The sequence below is a fragment of the Tachysurus fulvidraco genome, chromosome 10 (genome assembly GCF_022655615.1).
Source record: "Tachysurus fulvidraco isolate hzauxx_2018 chromosome 10, HZAU_PFXX_2.0, whole genome shotgun sequence".
In the NCBI taxonomy this organism is placed as follows: Eukaryota; Metazoa; Chordata; class Actinopteri; order Siluriformes; family Bagridae; genus Tachysurus; species Tachysurus fulvidraco.
Window position 1 is genome coordinate 10,952,384 of NC_062527.1, and position 16,927 is coordinate 10,969,310.

General features: G+C 39.4%; 1 protein-coding gene across 3 annotated transcripts in view; it reads right to left on the reverse strand.

The window, feature by feature from the left end:
- The window catches only part of ldlrad3 (low density lipoprotein receptor class A domain containing 3), an 85,730-nt gene that overhangs the window by 51,683 nt on the left and 17,120 nt on the right, over positions 1 to 16,927 (reverse strand). For all 3 annotated transcript variants that reach the window (XM_027173402.2, XM_047819344.1, XM_027173401.2), the window contains exon 2: positions 2,525 to 2,671. In XM_027173402.2, coding sequence (XP_027029203.1) covers positions 2,525 to 2,671 — 147 coding nt within the window. The remainder of the gene's footprint in view (positions 1 to 2,524; positions 2,672 to 16,927) is intronic.

A 16,927-nucleotide genomic window follows, 5' to 3' on the forward strand; every position in this document is an offset into this window, starting at 1 on the left:
GGACATCACATGCACACAGGTTTCTGTGGATGGAAGAAGGTAACGAGTAGAGAGGACGTCTGGTTTGGTCACAGCATGCGAAAAAATCTTCCCTTTTAGTCTGAGGCTTGATGGTCAAATAAACGTGCTGAAGAAAACACCCAGGAGTAAACAGATAAACTTTTACAGCTTAGGTGGTACGGGTGAGAGCGGAATACAAAAATATCCAGAGTCAACATTGTAGAGTCTCCCCGTAAAAAGCCTCATCATAGTCAGGGCCAGTAAGAACTTCCCTTATCTCTGAAAACAAGTCTCATGGTGATCTGGGAAAAAGGTTTAGAGAGCCATTTCTTCAGAATACTGAGTATCTGATAAAGATGTGGTTAAGCTGGTTTTTACCTGGTCAGGGGGTGAGACAAGACATGGGTTTTAAAAACGGTGCTGAAAGAAAGATATTCACTCAGATGTAGTTATTACTACTGACCAGTGAACATAATAGTATAATTAATATGCAGGTCTATTTTTAAGGCTCAGAACACCAGAGATGTTACAGCACTACCTGTAATATGAGCAGTAGAATTAATTGGCCAGCTAATATTCATCCTGTGTGAATTGGTGAATGTTCGTACAGATTCCTGTGTGTTCTGTGGAAAAGAGTTCAGGTTTTAGGAAGCGTTTCTTTTCTGGATCTGAAACAATTAAATATAAAGATTTAAAAAGAGAGACTTCTCAGAAAAAAGTTATTGAGGTCCTACTATACATCATTTCTACTAATATTTTTATAGCTCTGTGACCTACTAATGTTCAGGGTCAAATTTTGTGCACGCACACACTACGAAAATGGCTATAATAAAGATCAAAACAATCAGTTTGCATTAAAATGAAATGTAAGTAGTACACAGGCGAGTTACATCCATGTAACACACGTCCATGTGTGTGATCTTTGTCCCTGTAATAATACACAGAGGTTGATCTGGAAGGGAAAAAAAACTGCAAACATTGTTGTAAAGACATTTTAATTTAAGGATTAAATATTCTCTTGGACCATATGTCCTGCCCCTAGAGGCAGCGCTAGCTCTGCATTTAACCTGTTTACAGTAAACATAATTGGTGTTGAAGTTTCAGTAAACATGGTCTTCCTGTTCACTATTTACTATATTTTCCCAGACATCGCTTGGATGAGGTAAAAAACAACAACAACAACTTTAGAGGTTTGACAGGTAATTGTAGAGTGGATTATCAACTTGGGGCTATGCAATGGTGGACCGTATCACTTCCTCAGACAACTTTCTACTGATTCCATATTTATATACAATTACAGCCTCAACAGTAGGCAAAAAGCTCTCATTAACTCCTCGTTACCTGGCTATGTTACTGACAGGGTAGTTTAGAGTCAGTAACTCCCTGTTTCAGAAGAAATACATCAGTATACTGTATCATATCACAAAACACACACATGTCTGCTGTGAAAACTTCAGAAAGAAAAACAATTTGACTGTTTTGTTTGTGTACCTCAAAATATATGACAGACACACACAGATTTGATATATATTGATCTTTGATATATATTGATCGATGTGCATATTGTAAGAAAGTTTCACATTAAAATTTCATGCTATGTAAAATAACATCACACTTTACCACATGAGGGACTGTGGAAGTGTAACACCTCTACTCTGAAGATGTTACTTTGTGCTAATGGAACCTATAGCACACCGTGTTGCACAATTTGTCCGAACATTAGAGTGACAAGACAGTCTGCCACATTATACAGTGAGACAGTGACATAGCACAGAGGCAAGATGCTCAGACTGCTACACAGCAACAATGCAACAATGAGAGAGAGAGAGAGGGAGAGAGAGAGAGAGAGAGAGAGAGAGAGAGAGAGAGAGAGAGAGAGAGAGAGAGAGAGAGAGAGAGAGAGAGAGAGAATGAACAGAGACAGATTGAAAAAGAGGGAGGTGTCTGCAGGCGACAGCAGCACGCCAGACTCTCCTGAGGCGTCGTCCGGTCTCAGTAAAGGAGTTTTAGGGGCCAGCAGGGGTTTAGTGGTTTTGGCTCAGACTCACTTTACTGCTCTCCAACAACACAGCCTGCATGCTGCTTAATTAAAAATAAAACAGTTCTTGAAAAAAGCACACTGAGCAGATACGCCGGTAAGAGCAGGGGAAACCCCTGACAGTGTTGGGAATACAGAACATGATGGGGCTTTCCAAAATGGAACCAGATCTCACCATGCACAAAGACACAAAATAATGTCACACCAACATTCCCCCTTTCCATCTGCAAAAAAACAAAAACAACCAAAAAAAGAGCGAGATAGGAAAAGAGAAGCAAATGCTTGAGAGAATAAGGCATGGAAGGCAAGAAAGATCAAAGCAAACATTTTGCCTGAGGCAGTGTGTCTAGCTGTTATTACTAGTGCATAACAGTCATGAGTGCTTTATCCTGGCATATTCACATGGCGCACTGCTGGCATGGAATGTGCCCCGGCTAAGCTTTTGCATGTGCCATGCTTGTAATTAAAAAGATTCAAGTGACTTACGGCAACCCTTCTCGTCGCTCTTGTCAAAGCAGTCGGGGAAACCGTCACACTGCCAGCTTCCAGGGATGCACAAGCCATCGCCACACATGAAGTTTCCTGGGATGTTGCATTCAGTGGTAAAGTTATTCCCGGGGAGAAGCTGGCTCTCTGTAAACAAGACATCACATTACCTTTAGTATGCGTTAACACTGACAATAAAAAAAAAAAACACTCAAAAAACTGGCATTTGAATCACTTCCAGGAATTATTACAAAAAGTTCTCTGTCTTCAACTTCACGTCACTTTATTGTCATTTCATACTGTATACATGAATATGAAAGGAAATCCTGTTTGTACTCAGTATCCTGGTGTAACAGATACTGGGTAACAGATACTGAGTAAGAGATACTGGTTAATACTCTATAACAGTGAAAATCATTGTTCTTTATCAGTCCCTTTAAGCCTGATCATCAAGCCGGTAGATCTGGAGCCTGGGTCTAAGTCAGGAGTACACAATGAATAGGATGCCAATGCACTACAGAGCCACTTGCACACACACTTTCACACTTAGGAGAAATTTAGCAGACCCAATTCATCTACTGTGTGTTATGGGGATGTTGAGAGGAAACTGGAGAGCCTTAAGATACCAACATGGACATGGAAAGAACATGCAGAACTGCTCACATTCTCTAGCTGTGAAGTGGCAATGCTACCCAGTGCACCACTGCACCATATAAAATTGTCATAAAAAAAAAGTCATAAATAGAAACATTTGATGATGCAAAAGCTGAAGTGGTGCAAAATATTTGAGTATCAGCAAACTCAGATGATGATCTTCTGAACTCCAGGTGAGTGTGTATGTGTGATCAGGTACTTTTCTCGATTCAGTTGAGTTAATCAATTGGGTGTTGAGGGGCAGCAGCGTGCTACAGAGCCTGACTGCCTCAGGGAAGAAGATCAAATATGGGCTAACAAGGTAGCATGCTAAAATTAGGCATCTAGCAGGAGAATATTGACACTCATTCGGCTGGGGACAGAGCGAGAGGCCAGCGTGTAGCCTGATGAACTGACACTAATGTGGGTCACAGCCTGGTGGAGAATGAAGACTAATGTTAATTAATGAAAGAAGCAGGACGGAAAGAACATGGGGACTTTTTTGTCACATGACTCTTTTCAGGCATATTGGAACAGATACTGATCAAAAACACTGCAGTACGACAAAGGACACGGGCTGAATATGTAACGTGTTTTTGACTGTATGTGCAAAATGACACTGCACAATAAAATCATTTTAAACTCATTAAACAGATTTTCTAAATAGAATATTTCACATATACATACTTATACATATACTTATATCATGGTGCAGAGAAAAGTATATGTAGAATTACAGACCAAGTCAAGTCAAGAAGCTTTTATTGTCATTTCATCCATATTTAGCTGTTGCAGTATACACAGTGAAATAAGACAACGTTTTTCCAGGATCAGGGTGCTACATGAAACGAAAGACAGAGCTATAAGTACTTAGTAAGTAAGTCCTAGCCACATAAAGTGCATCTGTGCATCCTGGTGCAAACAGTGCAGGACAAACAAGACAGACAGGACAGTGTAGGACAAAAGACAGTGCAGACAAAAAATGACAAGACAATACACAAAAGGCAATTAACAGAAACAGCGCTGAGCGGTGTAAATACTTTATGTTCAGACAATATTACGTGTGCAGAAATACTGGAATGAACATTTATTTGTCTTGGTAGATGTAACACATTTGTATATTTTCTATATAAGTTTCATAATATTAGAATCTCAGATAGAGTATAAAACTCTCACATGAAATTGGTGTGACATAAGAGATGTGCACAATCTCTACATTTCCACCATGAGATTTAACAGGAATGTGTAATACAGCAATTATATTTTAGTGGAGAACAAAAAAAAACAGCTCTCTTCAAACTCAGTTCTGAAGATTACAAAAAACATTTTATTATTGTGGAATATTGCAAGGCTTCAAGCAATCATCCTATGAGTGCAGAATGTGCAAAAGAAGCTAGTTACGAGGCTCTGCTGCTGAGTAACGTAATGAAATTTTAACAGATAGAGCATGGAGCGGTTCCTCATTTAGACTCTTCTCAACCCTGCCTCCTAGTCTTGAACCCTGCACCGGCATCCTCTTGTGCCCCACAGGAGCTGATGCAAGACTTTCTTAAGTCATGTGCAATAAAAGTAAAGACTGGCATGAGGGACTAAAGGGAGGCGCACACTCTTTTATGTGTAGTCTATCCTAATTATTGCTATAATCGTCCTTTTTCATATATAGCTCGCATCGACGCGAGTCGCCTCGTGACACTCGGGCCGTAGCGCACACAAATTTACGTGCATATAAAAATACAGATTATAAAGGAAAGGTGAGTAATTGGGGAGTTGAAAAAATAAATGTGCGTCTCAGTGAAGCTATGCCTATAAAAGTTCTCCATGAAAGACCTTGTAAGGTTTCATCAGAAGCGCTTCTTAAAGTGTTGGAAAGTTCATGGTGTTTCAGAAAATGATGGGGATCTTGGGAACCTGTTATGGAAAGAGAGGTGGAAAACAAGATGGTGTGACAGTGATGAGGTGAAGCTTTCACTGTGACATTCAGTGAGGAAGATGATCTCAGAATCAGATCAGAATCAGGTTTATTGTCTGAGTGTGTTGACACACACAAGGAATTTGGTTCCAGCTGTTTGTGACTCTCAAAAGTACAGACATAAATAACACTATACCAGGGGTCGGCAACCCGCGGCTCCGGGGCCGCAAGTGGCTCTTTCATCCCTCTGCTGCGGCTCCCTGTAGATTTGGAAAATAAATATTTAATTTAAATGCATTTTATTTTAGTAAGTTTTTTTAAAAATGTAATTCTAAACTCTAAGATTATGATGCTCTTGTAACATTAAAATAAACCGTGTTTAGTTTTTTTGTCGCTCAAAATACGCGTCATAACCGCCGACTTGCGAAATCCGACACACAAAAGCAGACGCATTTTTGGGTTGCTGCAGCCGGCAAGTTAAAATTATGGTGTCATGCAGGGTTGTCAAGTTTCATGCATTGAGAGTGACACGTATTTGGGGCTTTTATCACGCTCTCGTGCCACACATCGTATTTATCACGCAGAAAAACTGTCTATTTATCATATATTTAATAAGCCGCAGCGCCCAAAATGTATCAGTCCGCACTGCTGTTTCTATGGAACCGGGCAGGAATCAAGCACGTTTCAGTTCTTAGTCGAGCCTGACACTTATCAGCCAATCAATAAAAGGGGCTACACAATAGACCATCAGAAAATAGAACTATCTGGGAAAGATTTAACGCAACAACCAATAAAAAAGAGATTTCACGCTTGCCTGTCTTCAAAATTTGAGAGCCCTGCCATGAATACGAAGAGGACTCAATTAGACATTGAACATTTTATTTAAAAGTAACCTTCAGCCCAGCCCTTTTTATTAAGGTTAGTTCAAACTGCTCAAAATATTTTTGTTAAATTTCGTTTACTCAGTAGCAGTTCATTGATTTCATAAATGCAACACACTACAGTTTTTTCTATACTTTCCATAAATGTACAAAACGATATTTGCAGTGTTCTCTTCATTTTAGATGTCAAATGGGTTTTGCTCCCTGCGGTTTTTTTCTGTGGGAAACGGGTCCAAATGGCTCTTTCAGTGTTTCACAAACTATACAGACAATGTGAGGCAATATAGACAGTATGAGTATTAAATATGTATATATGACTGATATATATACAGAATATATGACTGATCAGTGTGTAACATACGGATGATGTGATGACTGACGGTTCTGATAATGCAGTACTTGTAGATATAAAGCAGGGAATCGTAAAACAGTTGTAGTTTTATAATATAGATACGTAAATTAGATCTAAATATAGGCTGTGAATAATATTGATTTTCTTGCAGTAGATATGATAATATTTTACAGTTGTGTTGTACAGAACTTAACCTAACTCTAACCAAGCCACACAAACACTGCAGGTCTTTATTCTATCTCCAACCTTCACCTGGCCAGAACATTATGGTGATGGTGTGCACTTCATTCCAACACTTCTCTTATCAGGGATTTTGGAGGCCTGCTGGAAAAAGAGCATAAAGCAGCCATGAGGTGTTTGAGTCTGATGTAAGAGCAGCTTGGTGGTTCCTCTAATGCTGGAATTAGCATGTCTATCATAGACCATAGTATATTAACATACAAGCAAGCGAGTTTAAATAGCTGACTGAATTCTATGGCCTGAGATTGTTTTTCTAACAAACTCCATCCAGCTACACTACAAGAACAAATGACAACAGAGAAAAATAGCTCTGAAAGCATCTGCAGCCCATATGTCTACTGATGCAAAATGCAAACACGTTCACGCACAAGCTACGATAAGCGCTTAAATCTCAGAAAAGCACTGCGACACAAACACAGTGACAATACAGGAATGCAAAGTCTGTCTAAAGCCTTTCACAGTAATCCTGCCTTCAGGTAAGGCTTCCTCTCTGCACTCTTTCTTTACATCAAACTCTCTCTCTCTCTCTCTCTCTCTCTCTATCTCTCTCTCTCCCTCTCTCTCTTTCTCTCTCACATTCTTTCAGCACGTCTGTAAAGCTCTTTCATCACGTTCAGTAAGACAGCACAAAATAATGGTGACAGAAAATGGGCTTCTGTTCTGTTTCCTTGTGTATGTGTGTGTGTGTGTGTGTGTGTGTGTGTGTGTGTGTGTGTGTGTGTGTGTGTGTTCCCTGTACTCTACTTTAAGCCAGTGCCATTATACGTGAAGAACTCAATGACAGTCTTTGAGAGACCCTCTAATCTCAAACATCCCCAAACCCACACATTCATAAAGGCTCCATTTCATATCCCGCTCCGATGCTTTCCTTTTCATCAATATGCAGGATGAAAGGAAGTATGTGTGAGCTTCGCTATCAGCACCTCAGATGTCCTGGCAGAGGCAAAGCCAGAACGACTGGGATCTGTGTGGTGGGATGAGAGCAGGACTCAGCTGCTACCTCTGCCGCTGTAACAGCACTCTGAGACAATACATGGTGTATAAATGATGCCGAGAGGATGCTGCACTAGGTCACTTTCAGAATCTCAGAATCGCTGCACGACTCAGAATGCTGCATGACTTCGGAAACTTGTGACCTTTTGTACACAGTCATTCACCTGTAGAGATTCCACATGAATCGCCAGTTCTCAGCCTCTCACGAAAATCAACATGAGAGGATCTCAGCCATCTAAACAATAAGGGAAGCGCTGCTGAAAGCCAACACACAGAGAATGAGAAGGAGCTTCTTCCCGCAGGCCATTCGGGCTCACAGCCAGGACAACACTAGGGCTAGATCCTGGACTTTTGTGCACAAAAGCGAATACCTCAGTGCAGATTTTATGCATTGAACATATTGAATAAATTGCACTAATTGGACACAGCTGCACACATCTGCACATTTTTCACAATAATTATACTGTTCTGCCAACAATCCATATTCATATACATATAGTTCTGTTTTATATATGTATTTTTTACTTTGCTTGTAGATAATTAGATTTATATATAAATATATATGACTGGTCTGTCATGTGACTGTTGGCATTGTTATTTCTGCACTAACTTGTATCTAAATAAGAAAAAAGAAGAAATAAATAAGGATAAAAGTTTGGAGGAAAGCTGGGATTCTCAATCAGCGAGATGCAGAATGAGCTGCCTGTTCTGCAAAGAGAACGACAATAAAACAGAGCAATTTTTATACTATTTGCTAGCAGGAATCATGTGTTTGTTCATTTGTCAACCCTTTGGGTATGGCATGCCAAGTCAATTCTTACAGAAGCAATTTTACTCTGCTTACATTTTGCCCTCATCCTGCCACTCAAACAGATGCATAAAGTGGATTGTGTTTTTCCTGCTGCCTCTTATGAATTTCCTTTGCGACCCTCATTCTCCGTTGCTTATCACTGTTCTTGCTACTTTGTCGTAGGCTGCTCACACTACAAGCTTCACTGGTGAAAATATTAAACATGCTTGAGAATAAGAGCACTTGCAGCAATGTGGAGGAGGACGTGTTGGACTCATCTACACGAGATGGACAAGCTGTTGCAAATCCCCAACACGGGTCTGCAACACGGACATGAAAGCTAAAATCAGCCTGCTTTAACAGCACTTAAAAAGGAACATGATGTGAAATGATCCAAAGTGTCTAGATTTAAAACTCATACCATGCTTTTAATCTCACATTGTGATAAAAAAGAAAGATGAAGATAGTACATCGTAGTCTAGACAGCCTTCAAGTGTTACGCAAGTGTGAGCCTGCTGTCTGTGTGACATTTACTTACTCGCTCATTTTCCAGTTTAGATATTAAAAATAAAAAAGGGGGGGTTTTGCTCTTAGATAAGAGTGCGCTGACAAACGCAGCTAGTTACAGATTCAGCTTGCGTCCTGTAAGCCTGCTAGAATTAACGCAGGGATTGATTAATGGTACGTCAAAAGAAATACTGGGCCAATTAAATACCACATTTAACTGGATTCTCAGATCAGATTTGTTAAACGTTTTGTTTTGCATTTAGTACTGCTCGTTTGAAGCTATGCATGATATTTACACCGAACATGTTTTATTTAACACTTTACACCCCCATGAATCTTACTGCATAATGTTGCCTTCTTGAGCATCAGTGAATATTTGTACCCTGTGGAATAGTTGTGTACAAGCCGCTCAGTGGTCCTCGGTGTGAAATGATTGATATTTTATAATCATATAGTCACTCTTGAAAAGGGGTTAAATATGCAGAAGACACTGGAAAAGAGAAGGAAATGCAAGGTTGTGAGTTCAATTCCGTCGTCCAACAAACTGCCACTGCTAGGCCCCTGAGCAAGGCCCTTAACCCTCAATTGCTCAGGTGATTAAAATGAGATACAATGTAAGTCGCTCTGGAAAAGGGCATCTACTAAATGCTGTAAATGTAAATGATTCCAGGTAACAACACGCAGTATTAAGAATCAAGCATATGTAAAACTTTTGAAATGGTTCATTTAGTAACCACGTTATTATTTTGTCTTGTGAACTATATGTAAGCTTACTCAGGGCAGAACTTCATTCAGAAAAAACTAAAAGGTAATTTTTATGATGAATCTTATGATAATTTTATGACTTCACCGCATTTCACATGCTAATTATGCAGGAGATGGAAAGTGTATTCAGAAATTTTGCCAATGAAAAGTTTTGCTCGCAGAAAGTCTCAGTTCTGGATGAAATCTGGCACAGACTCCCAAAAAAAGTAAAAAAAACCTGCAGCCAACTCATGTTCCCCCAAAACATAAGGCGTCGGATCGATGACGAGAATCAAATGTCTCCTGGTGCTCTTCTCAGCCCTGTCTGAGAGTCCTGTCAGTGTGTCAACAGTAATTTAATACGAGGGATGGGATTAAAGCGAGCCAGGAGCAAGATCGGGCTCAGAAAGATAGGTGCCGTGCCAATTATATCACGAAACTATTGTCTGCTTCCTGGTTACTTAACCTGAAGCCTGTGGAGAGCCGACAGAGACACGGCAGCACACCTGCCACGCATTTAGATTAGTCTCCTGCTACTACTAGTGAGCGTAGTAGCCGAACAAACACACATGTATTTCTATTTCTACATCGGTGCTGAGGTATGCACCCACATAGACACATGAATGGAGAAGTGATGCTTACTTACACCACCTTCAAAGAGAGAGGAGATGACACGCGTGACAAGTGACAAATTTAGGAGATGCTGCTGTAAATATCTGTGTGCATTCTATCTTCAGTCGCAGGAAGTGAGACATTTCTTTCAAATACCAGACATGCAGCATGACACTTGAGATTGAAGTCTAGTGGCTAGAAAAAGTAATAAATAAACACTAAACAAGTAGCAGGGATATTGAAGCTTTAACTGAGAAGAGATGGGCATGAAAATTTGTACTATATAGCAAATGGGAAGTATCTCTCGCCCTTTCACTCTGTTACTGCAAACTGTCATTGTGAAGGATACGCCGTCATTAGGAAACGGAGTATGTGTTTCTTGATGCTTCTCAATACAGATACACAAAGGTGTCGTTCTGTCGTAGGCTTGGGCTTTATGTTACTGAATAACTGTGTAAAAGTATAGAACTGCGACTTCAATGGATTTAAACAGGGGTGATAATCAGAGATGTCATAAAATAATCTAAACCTAACATTCAAAGAGGAGCGTGTCTCTGATTAACAATAATAAAAAAAAATCTTGAATAGAAGTATCACATTACTGGAAAACAATTACAAAGCTGCCTATTTGGAGTGTAAACATGAAGAAGCAGCTTTTGTCACGTATACATTACAGCACACTGGGATCCTTTTCTTCACATATCCCATGTTGTTAGGAAGTCGGGGTCAGGGCACAGGGTCAGCTATGATCCAGCACTGAGGACCCAGACACGATTAAGCTCTTTGCTCAAAGACCCAGAACCAGAACAACCTCAAGGCTTGATCAGTAACCCAGAGCCTTAAGCTTTGATCCTCCCACCTTTAGCATGCCATAACTATTGCCAATTATGTCAAAAAAATCAGAGAAATTCCAACAAAGGTTTGAGAAGAAGGTGATCAGTTCAAAACTCAAGCTGCATGTTTCTACAGTAAGATGAACACATCCAAAACACGTCGTATGGCCAAGTCTCAGCCTTGCGTCAGTGTATACAAGCTTACCTGGATTCTAGAGATTTGTACTTCAAAGCTCCTGCTGTCTTTATGAAGACTGTCCTGTCTTCAGTGCAGGACGCTCATAGACAATAAACTCATACTGAACTTCTATTAAACACAATAATGACTTTACTCTTCTACATCTTGCTTGTTAAAGACCTAAAATTACACCATGATTTCTATCAGGAAGCTTTGTGACAATGTGCTGTTCTCTAAAGTCCGAGCAGTAAAGAATGACTTACAAATACAAGTTCTGTGACCTGAAATGGCTGAACCAAAGCTGTGAACTGAATCCTATTGAGATTCTGTAACAGGATCTGAGACGAACTGTTCAAGCACGGCATCCTTTAAGCCTCACAGAGCTGGTGAAGTTTAGTAAAGCAGAGTGGAGGGAAAAAGCCCCAAGGCTAAACAGCACAGAGAGACTAATTGGTCATAAGAGGCAACTACAGTGTCCTTAAAAGAGAGAGTAGTATAAAATATCAACAATGTTATAAGAGTGTTATAATAAACAATTAGCAACAAAAAAAGTGTTTCTTTTCTGCAGGGTCCAATCACCTTTAGTGGCAATGGTGACATCAGCATTCCAAAAGTGTGTTTCGCCACTTCTATGTTCAGAGTCTTTGATGAGATTTTGGTCTAAATTACTACAGTATTCAGCGTTCTGGTGTGCTGTCTCTCTGTCCTCCAGTTCTATCATGCAGCATCAGTGTAGCAGAACTGGCACATACTGTATGTGTGCATAATTAAGTCCACAAAGTAATAATGTGATCTGAAATGAATAGATAAGATCACTTGTTTAAACTGCTGAGTAAACATTCAGGTTGTCAGGTTGATCAGACTTATAAAGGCAGGTCAGAGCAGGAGTTTTTTTATATTCACGTTAAGAACCATCGAGTGCAAACCAAAAGGTGAAAAAGTCTGGCAGAGGAAATGTAGACATTGGAAAGTCACCAATTAAACTTCAAGGTCTAATAAACTGAGAGTGTTTGCTCAGGACAGGAGTGTCACAGTCCACAGCCCTACAGGGATTCGTGTTTTTCCTTTTCTCACACATTAAAGTCTATTAAAGCTTTGGGAATGAGCTGATGAGTTGAATTAGATGAGGTAAATAAGGTAAAGTGTGAAACTCTCAAGTCTTCCCCCTTAGCACCTCAGCACACTCACAGCAGTGCCTTGGGATTGTATATGGGATCAAATAGAGGTAAAGAGATTGAAATTCAGCAGAAATCTGAATACTTCTTGCTATCCAGAGATCCTGTGACCTTTTTCTTGTGTAGTGTTTCCACCAAATTGCAATAATGTCGGTCCTGATACAAACATGGAGCTCTTAATTGCTTTCCTCTATTGTACAAATGTGATGCTAATATTAATGTAGTGGTTTAAAGCAGCTGTTGTGCACAGCAGGCAGTGCAGAACATGGTCATGGTGCCTGAAGCATCATTTTGTGCTTCACGTCTCTGCCAGCTAGAAGCATATACACAGCACACTTACTGCCACATTTGTTTGACTTGCTGCAGATTAAAACATGGCAGAACTTTTTCTATTTAGCTGATTCCTACAAACGTTAGTAATTTACCAGTAGCGGAATGCAGTATTTTTAAGGGCATGTGAGAGGCCTGCTTATTCAGTGAACCTTGTGTTAATCAATCAGCAAAGTTCAGTACACAGAGCTCTAAACTCCCGACTACAACCAGGAAAAAACCCAAAACACACCTTCAACCTGCAATTTTAGCTCATTAACACGACTTCAGCGAATTCAGGTTCGACTTCTCAACAATCGGTTCCTTCTGCGTTTAAGAAATGATATCAGATCAACATGGCCGCACACACTGAACAGTATCGAGTGCACCTCTTCCACTGTAAACCCAGTTTATAGCAGCATTGGCTTTAGATCAGATACTATAGAGAGTACTTGGTTAAATCTAGAAAATCTGACTGGACTAATCAATCACTGTTCATATAAGACAATCACAACCATTAGAGGTGCCACTAAGTTAATCAGCTTGTTGCCAATAGCACTAATGATCTATCAGTGTACATATTAGCCTTCTTTTTTAGCTCTTTTTTTTTATTGTAATAAATTGCCTCTTGCTTTTGTGCTACATCACATTATTCAAGTCTGTATTTCCTATCCATGATTTTTTAGTTTAAAATGCGTATTTGTTGAAAAAAAATAAAAACCCTAGCTATATTCCAAATGACATATTATATGCTATTCACTTGCAGTATGCAGTATGTACTCTACTGTCTAGTGCATGAAGTTTAGAAGCATTGTATCATCTCAAAACAGAACACTAACATTATTTTACTAACTGGATGTATAAGCCGTTTCCCAGTTGATGGCAATAGACATCAAGCGTGTGTAATGTAATGCTGCTAAATTTAAGATGACTTGTCCACTGGAGTGTCGTCGGCCATCTTTTTGTTTCTCATCCAGCGTCAGCGCCTTGGTAAGGGATGCACTTATTTCCAGGGATTTCAGTACAGCGTAACAGGTATTGCGTCAACGGGCAGGCGTGGCCTATTTGATAATCTAACTCTAACCGTAGTTTTTGGTTGTTTATTTGTTTTCAAAAATAGTTTAACTTTAAGATAATAAAGCATAATAGATATAAAATGTAAAATCTACCCTTTTGTCCTTAATTATCCATCATAGGTATGCTCTTTTTTGTTTTTATAAGAGGACATTTTTCCAAGGCCTCCAGAAACATGCCGTCTTTACATTGTGGTAACGAAACCCCTGGAATTTAGTGAATGCCGGCTTGGTAACCCCACGCCTCTTCTGTAATATAAACAAGGCTGTGATGGCTGAGTGCACAACATATCCAACATTCCATACTTGTATCTTTCTGGGTGAATAATTGCACCATCCTGGTACATATAGTGTACTTCTATTTGTTTTAGTGCGAATACAGTTCTCACGCTATTGACGCTACAAAACAGTGCATGAGTATGCGATTTGAGCATGTACCTCCTGGCTTGCTTAAGAAAAATGTGCCAGCCTCTGAGGTATGCTTTTTTGTTGTTTTTTTTTTTTTTTTAGTTAACAATCTGATTGAACGAATGAATCATCTGACATTCTCATGAAGTTCATCTGGAAGCTGTGATGAGGATAAATTGATTCAGATTGGCGAAAACCTTTACACATAATTACAACCGTAATAATGTGGGAGAAAGTGAGAGAGCAGCTTATTGTTGTTCTGAATGTCAGGGAACAAAAATGAAAGAGCTGGATCAATACAGATAACCTCCTGAACAGGCTTTTTCTTTTGTGTTGGGCTCAGAAGGAAAATGAGCTTCTTTTCTAGCCAGGAGAGGAACGTTATTTTCCAATTATACTGCATTTAATGGGCCTGCCATCTCAGGAAGTTTCACAAGCCCAAAGGCAATATGAAGGAGAGAGAGGGTATGGTGTAGTGTGGAGCACACGCCCCCTGTGCCACAGCAGCAGCTTTTATGCTAGCTGGTGCTAATGAGAGTTATGGCAGGTGACAGGCAGCTTGGGGCTTAGCGTGTTTTAATGCAGTGAAAGAAATCTAGCAAACAGAACATTCCTTATGTCAGGAGGAAAACAGCCATTGCCCAGCCTTATCAACGTCAATATCACTGATTGCTGCAATTCAATTCGACTCCATTTTATTTGTGTGGCAGTTTTAACATTGCCCTAAATCCCTAAGGAGCAGAATCTGAAAAATAAGCTGCTGATTACACAGCATGTTGATCATAAAGTAATCATTAAAATATGCAAACTCATGATGTAAAAGGTACACATACGTGTATGATGTGTTACAGGATATAAAATAAAAAATGATGTCTTGATAAAGTGCTATTTCATCATCATCTGAATGACGAGAGTGAAGCCATACTGTTACTATTAGCTGCTTTTTTTTAAAATAAACCTTAAACTGTTTTTTGTTTTCACGAACGCCATATTATGCTGTTTATGCATGTCAACGTATTGCTATTTTGCACAGAGGTCATGCTGCTTTTGATTGTGAACATATGTTCTCCAATCTCTATTTGCACAATGCCATTACTATCTGTACTGTGGGAGGCATTTTATTTTATGTATCTCTCTTGTAGCATATTGTGTTGTTTGCACTGTCTGTCTTGCACTAATTTGCACTAGGTTGCATACTAAGCACTTTTTTGGTCCTTAATTCTGTGTTACTTTTTGTTTTATGTACCCGTTTGTTGTTGTCACAGAGGAAGGAGGAAGACAGGCCCAGAAACAGGATAGCTTCAAATGAGTAGGGTTTAATAACGTAAATACATAAAACAGGAACAAAGAGATGAAAACTAAACAGAACAAAGGATGAGGATACACTGAGGTTACACTGACGATGATTCTGCGCTGCCATCGGCATAACACGACGATTAATACATAGGGAACCGGTGTGTAGAGATGGGGAGGAGTAAACAAAAGCGGGGCAGACACGTGACATAAACAGAAGCACATGGCCAAAAGTCCTGACAGTTGTTCTATGTAGCGTAGAAACGTTGTTTAGATTCACTATGTACTGTGTCGGCTATATATATTTGAAATGACAATAAAAGCTTTTAGACTTGAGATAGACTTTAGACTTTTAGACTTGAGATAGACTTTAGACTTGAGTCTGCATTTTCCATCACTGATTTTTCAGACTTAAAGGACAGAAAGGCATTGAGCAGCCATCAGTGCTCGCTACCATTCACAATTCCAATTCTTTTTATTTATATGCAGCTTTTAACAATAGACTCTGTCCTTGAAATAATTTCACTTTATATGTATCAGTAAGGAGCAGTATCCAGAGATAATATGAACTGCAGATCGATTAAAGAATTTGTTAAAATGCATCATTAAAATATGTAAACTCCTGAGAAAATCTGCACATATCCAGTGTGTTGTGTTCCTGATTCAGTGCAGTCAGACCCGAACACCAGGCTGCTCCACCAGCTGGATTTATTTACTATGTTGGTTCGTCATCAAAACGTGACTTCAGCTGTTTGAGAAATCTGTATACATCTGAATTCCTGGAGATCCTAAACCCCCATTCATAAACTATTTGCTTATGCTATTTAAAATAGTAACACATGGCTGCTCTTAGTGTTAATGGGGGTTCATCTCTTAAGGACTATCACTGGATAGTGACTGATAAATGCTTGATTCATTTTCAGTAACAGAATCTCTGACTACTAACAACTCAGACCTGTTACATGGCACTTACCATAAACAAAACAGAATTGAAATTACGGAGGTATAGTGAAGTTTTCTGTGGGGAGAAATTTATTTAGCATATTGTGGAAGGAGTCTCCAGATTCAGAGCTATAGCCGTAACCTTAGGGAAATCTTCAGGGTGGTGGTTTGTTTGCGATTTCTGTGTCACATGGCTGCATTTTTGAACTTTAAGTTAAAGGAAAAACAAAGAGGCTGATAAAAAGAGGTTTAAAAAAAGAGGTGTTAATAGTAACTTCTTTCAGCAGACTGCACCACTGCTGCTATCTGTTACTCAGCACTACTAAATTCCACTAAACGTATTTTGAGTCATATTAAGTAAGGAAAGATTTTCACTAATACACTATAATCCTGTTTGAGGAAACGTAATTGGATTAAATATTATTAGCATTTCATTTCCTGCTTCATCACAGCTTCTGACAGCAGATGCAGACGTTTTGGCAATAATGTGTCTCGGTATTGCTGCCGATTTTTATTTTCACTTTTTCATTT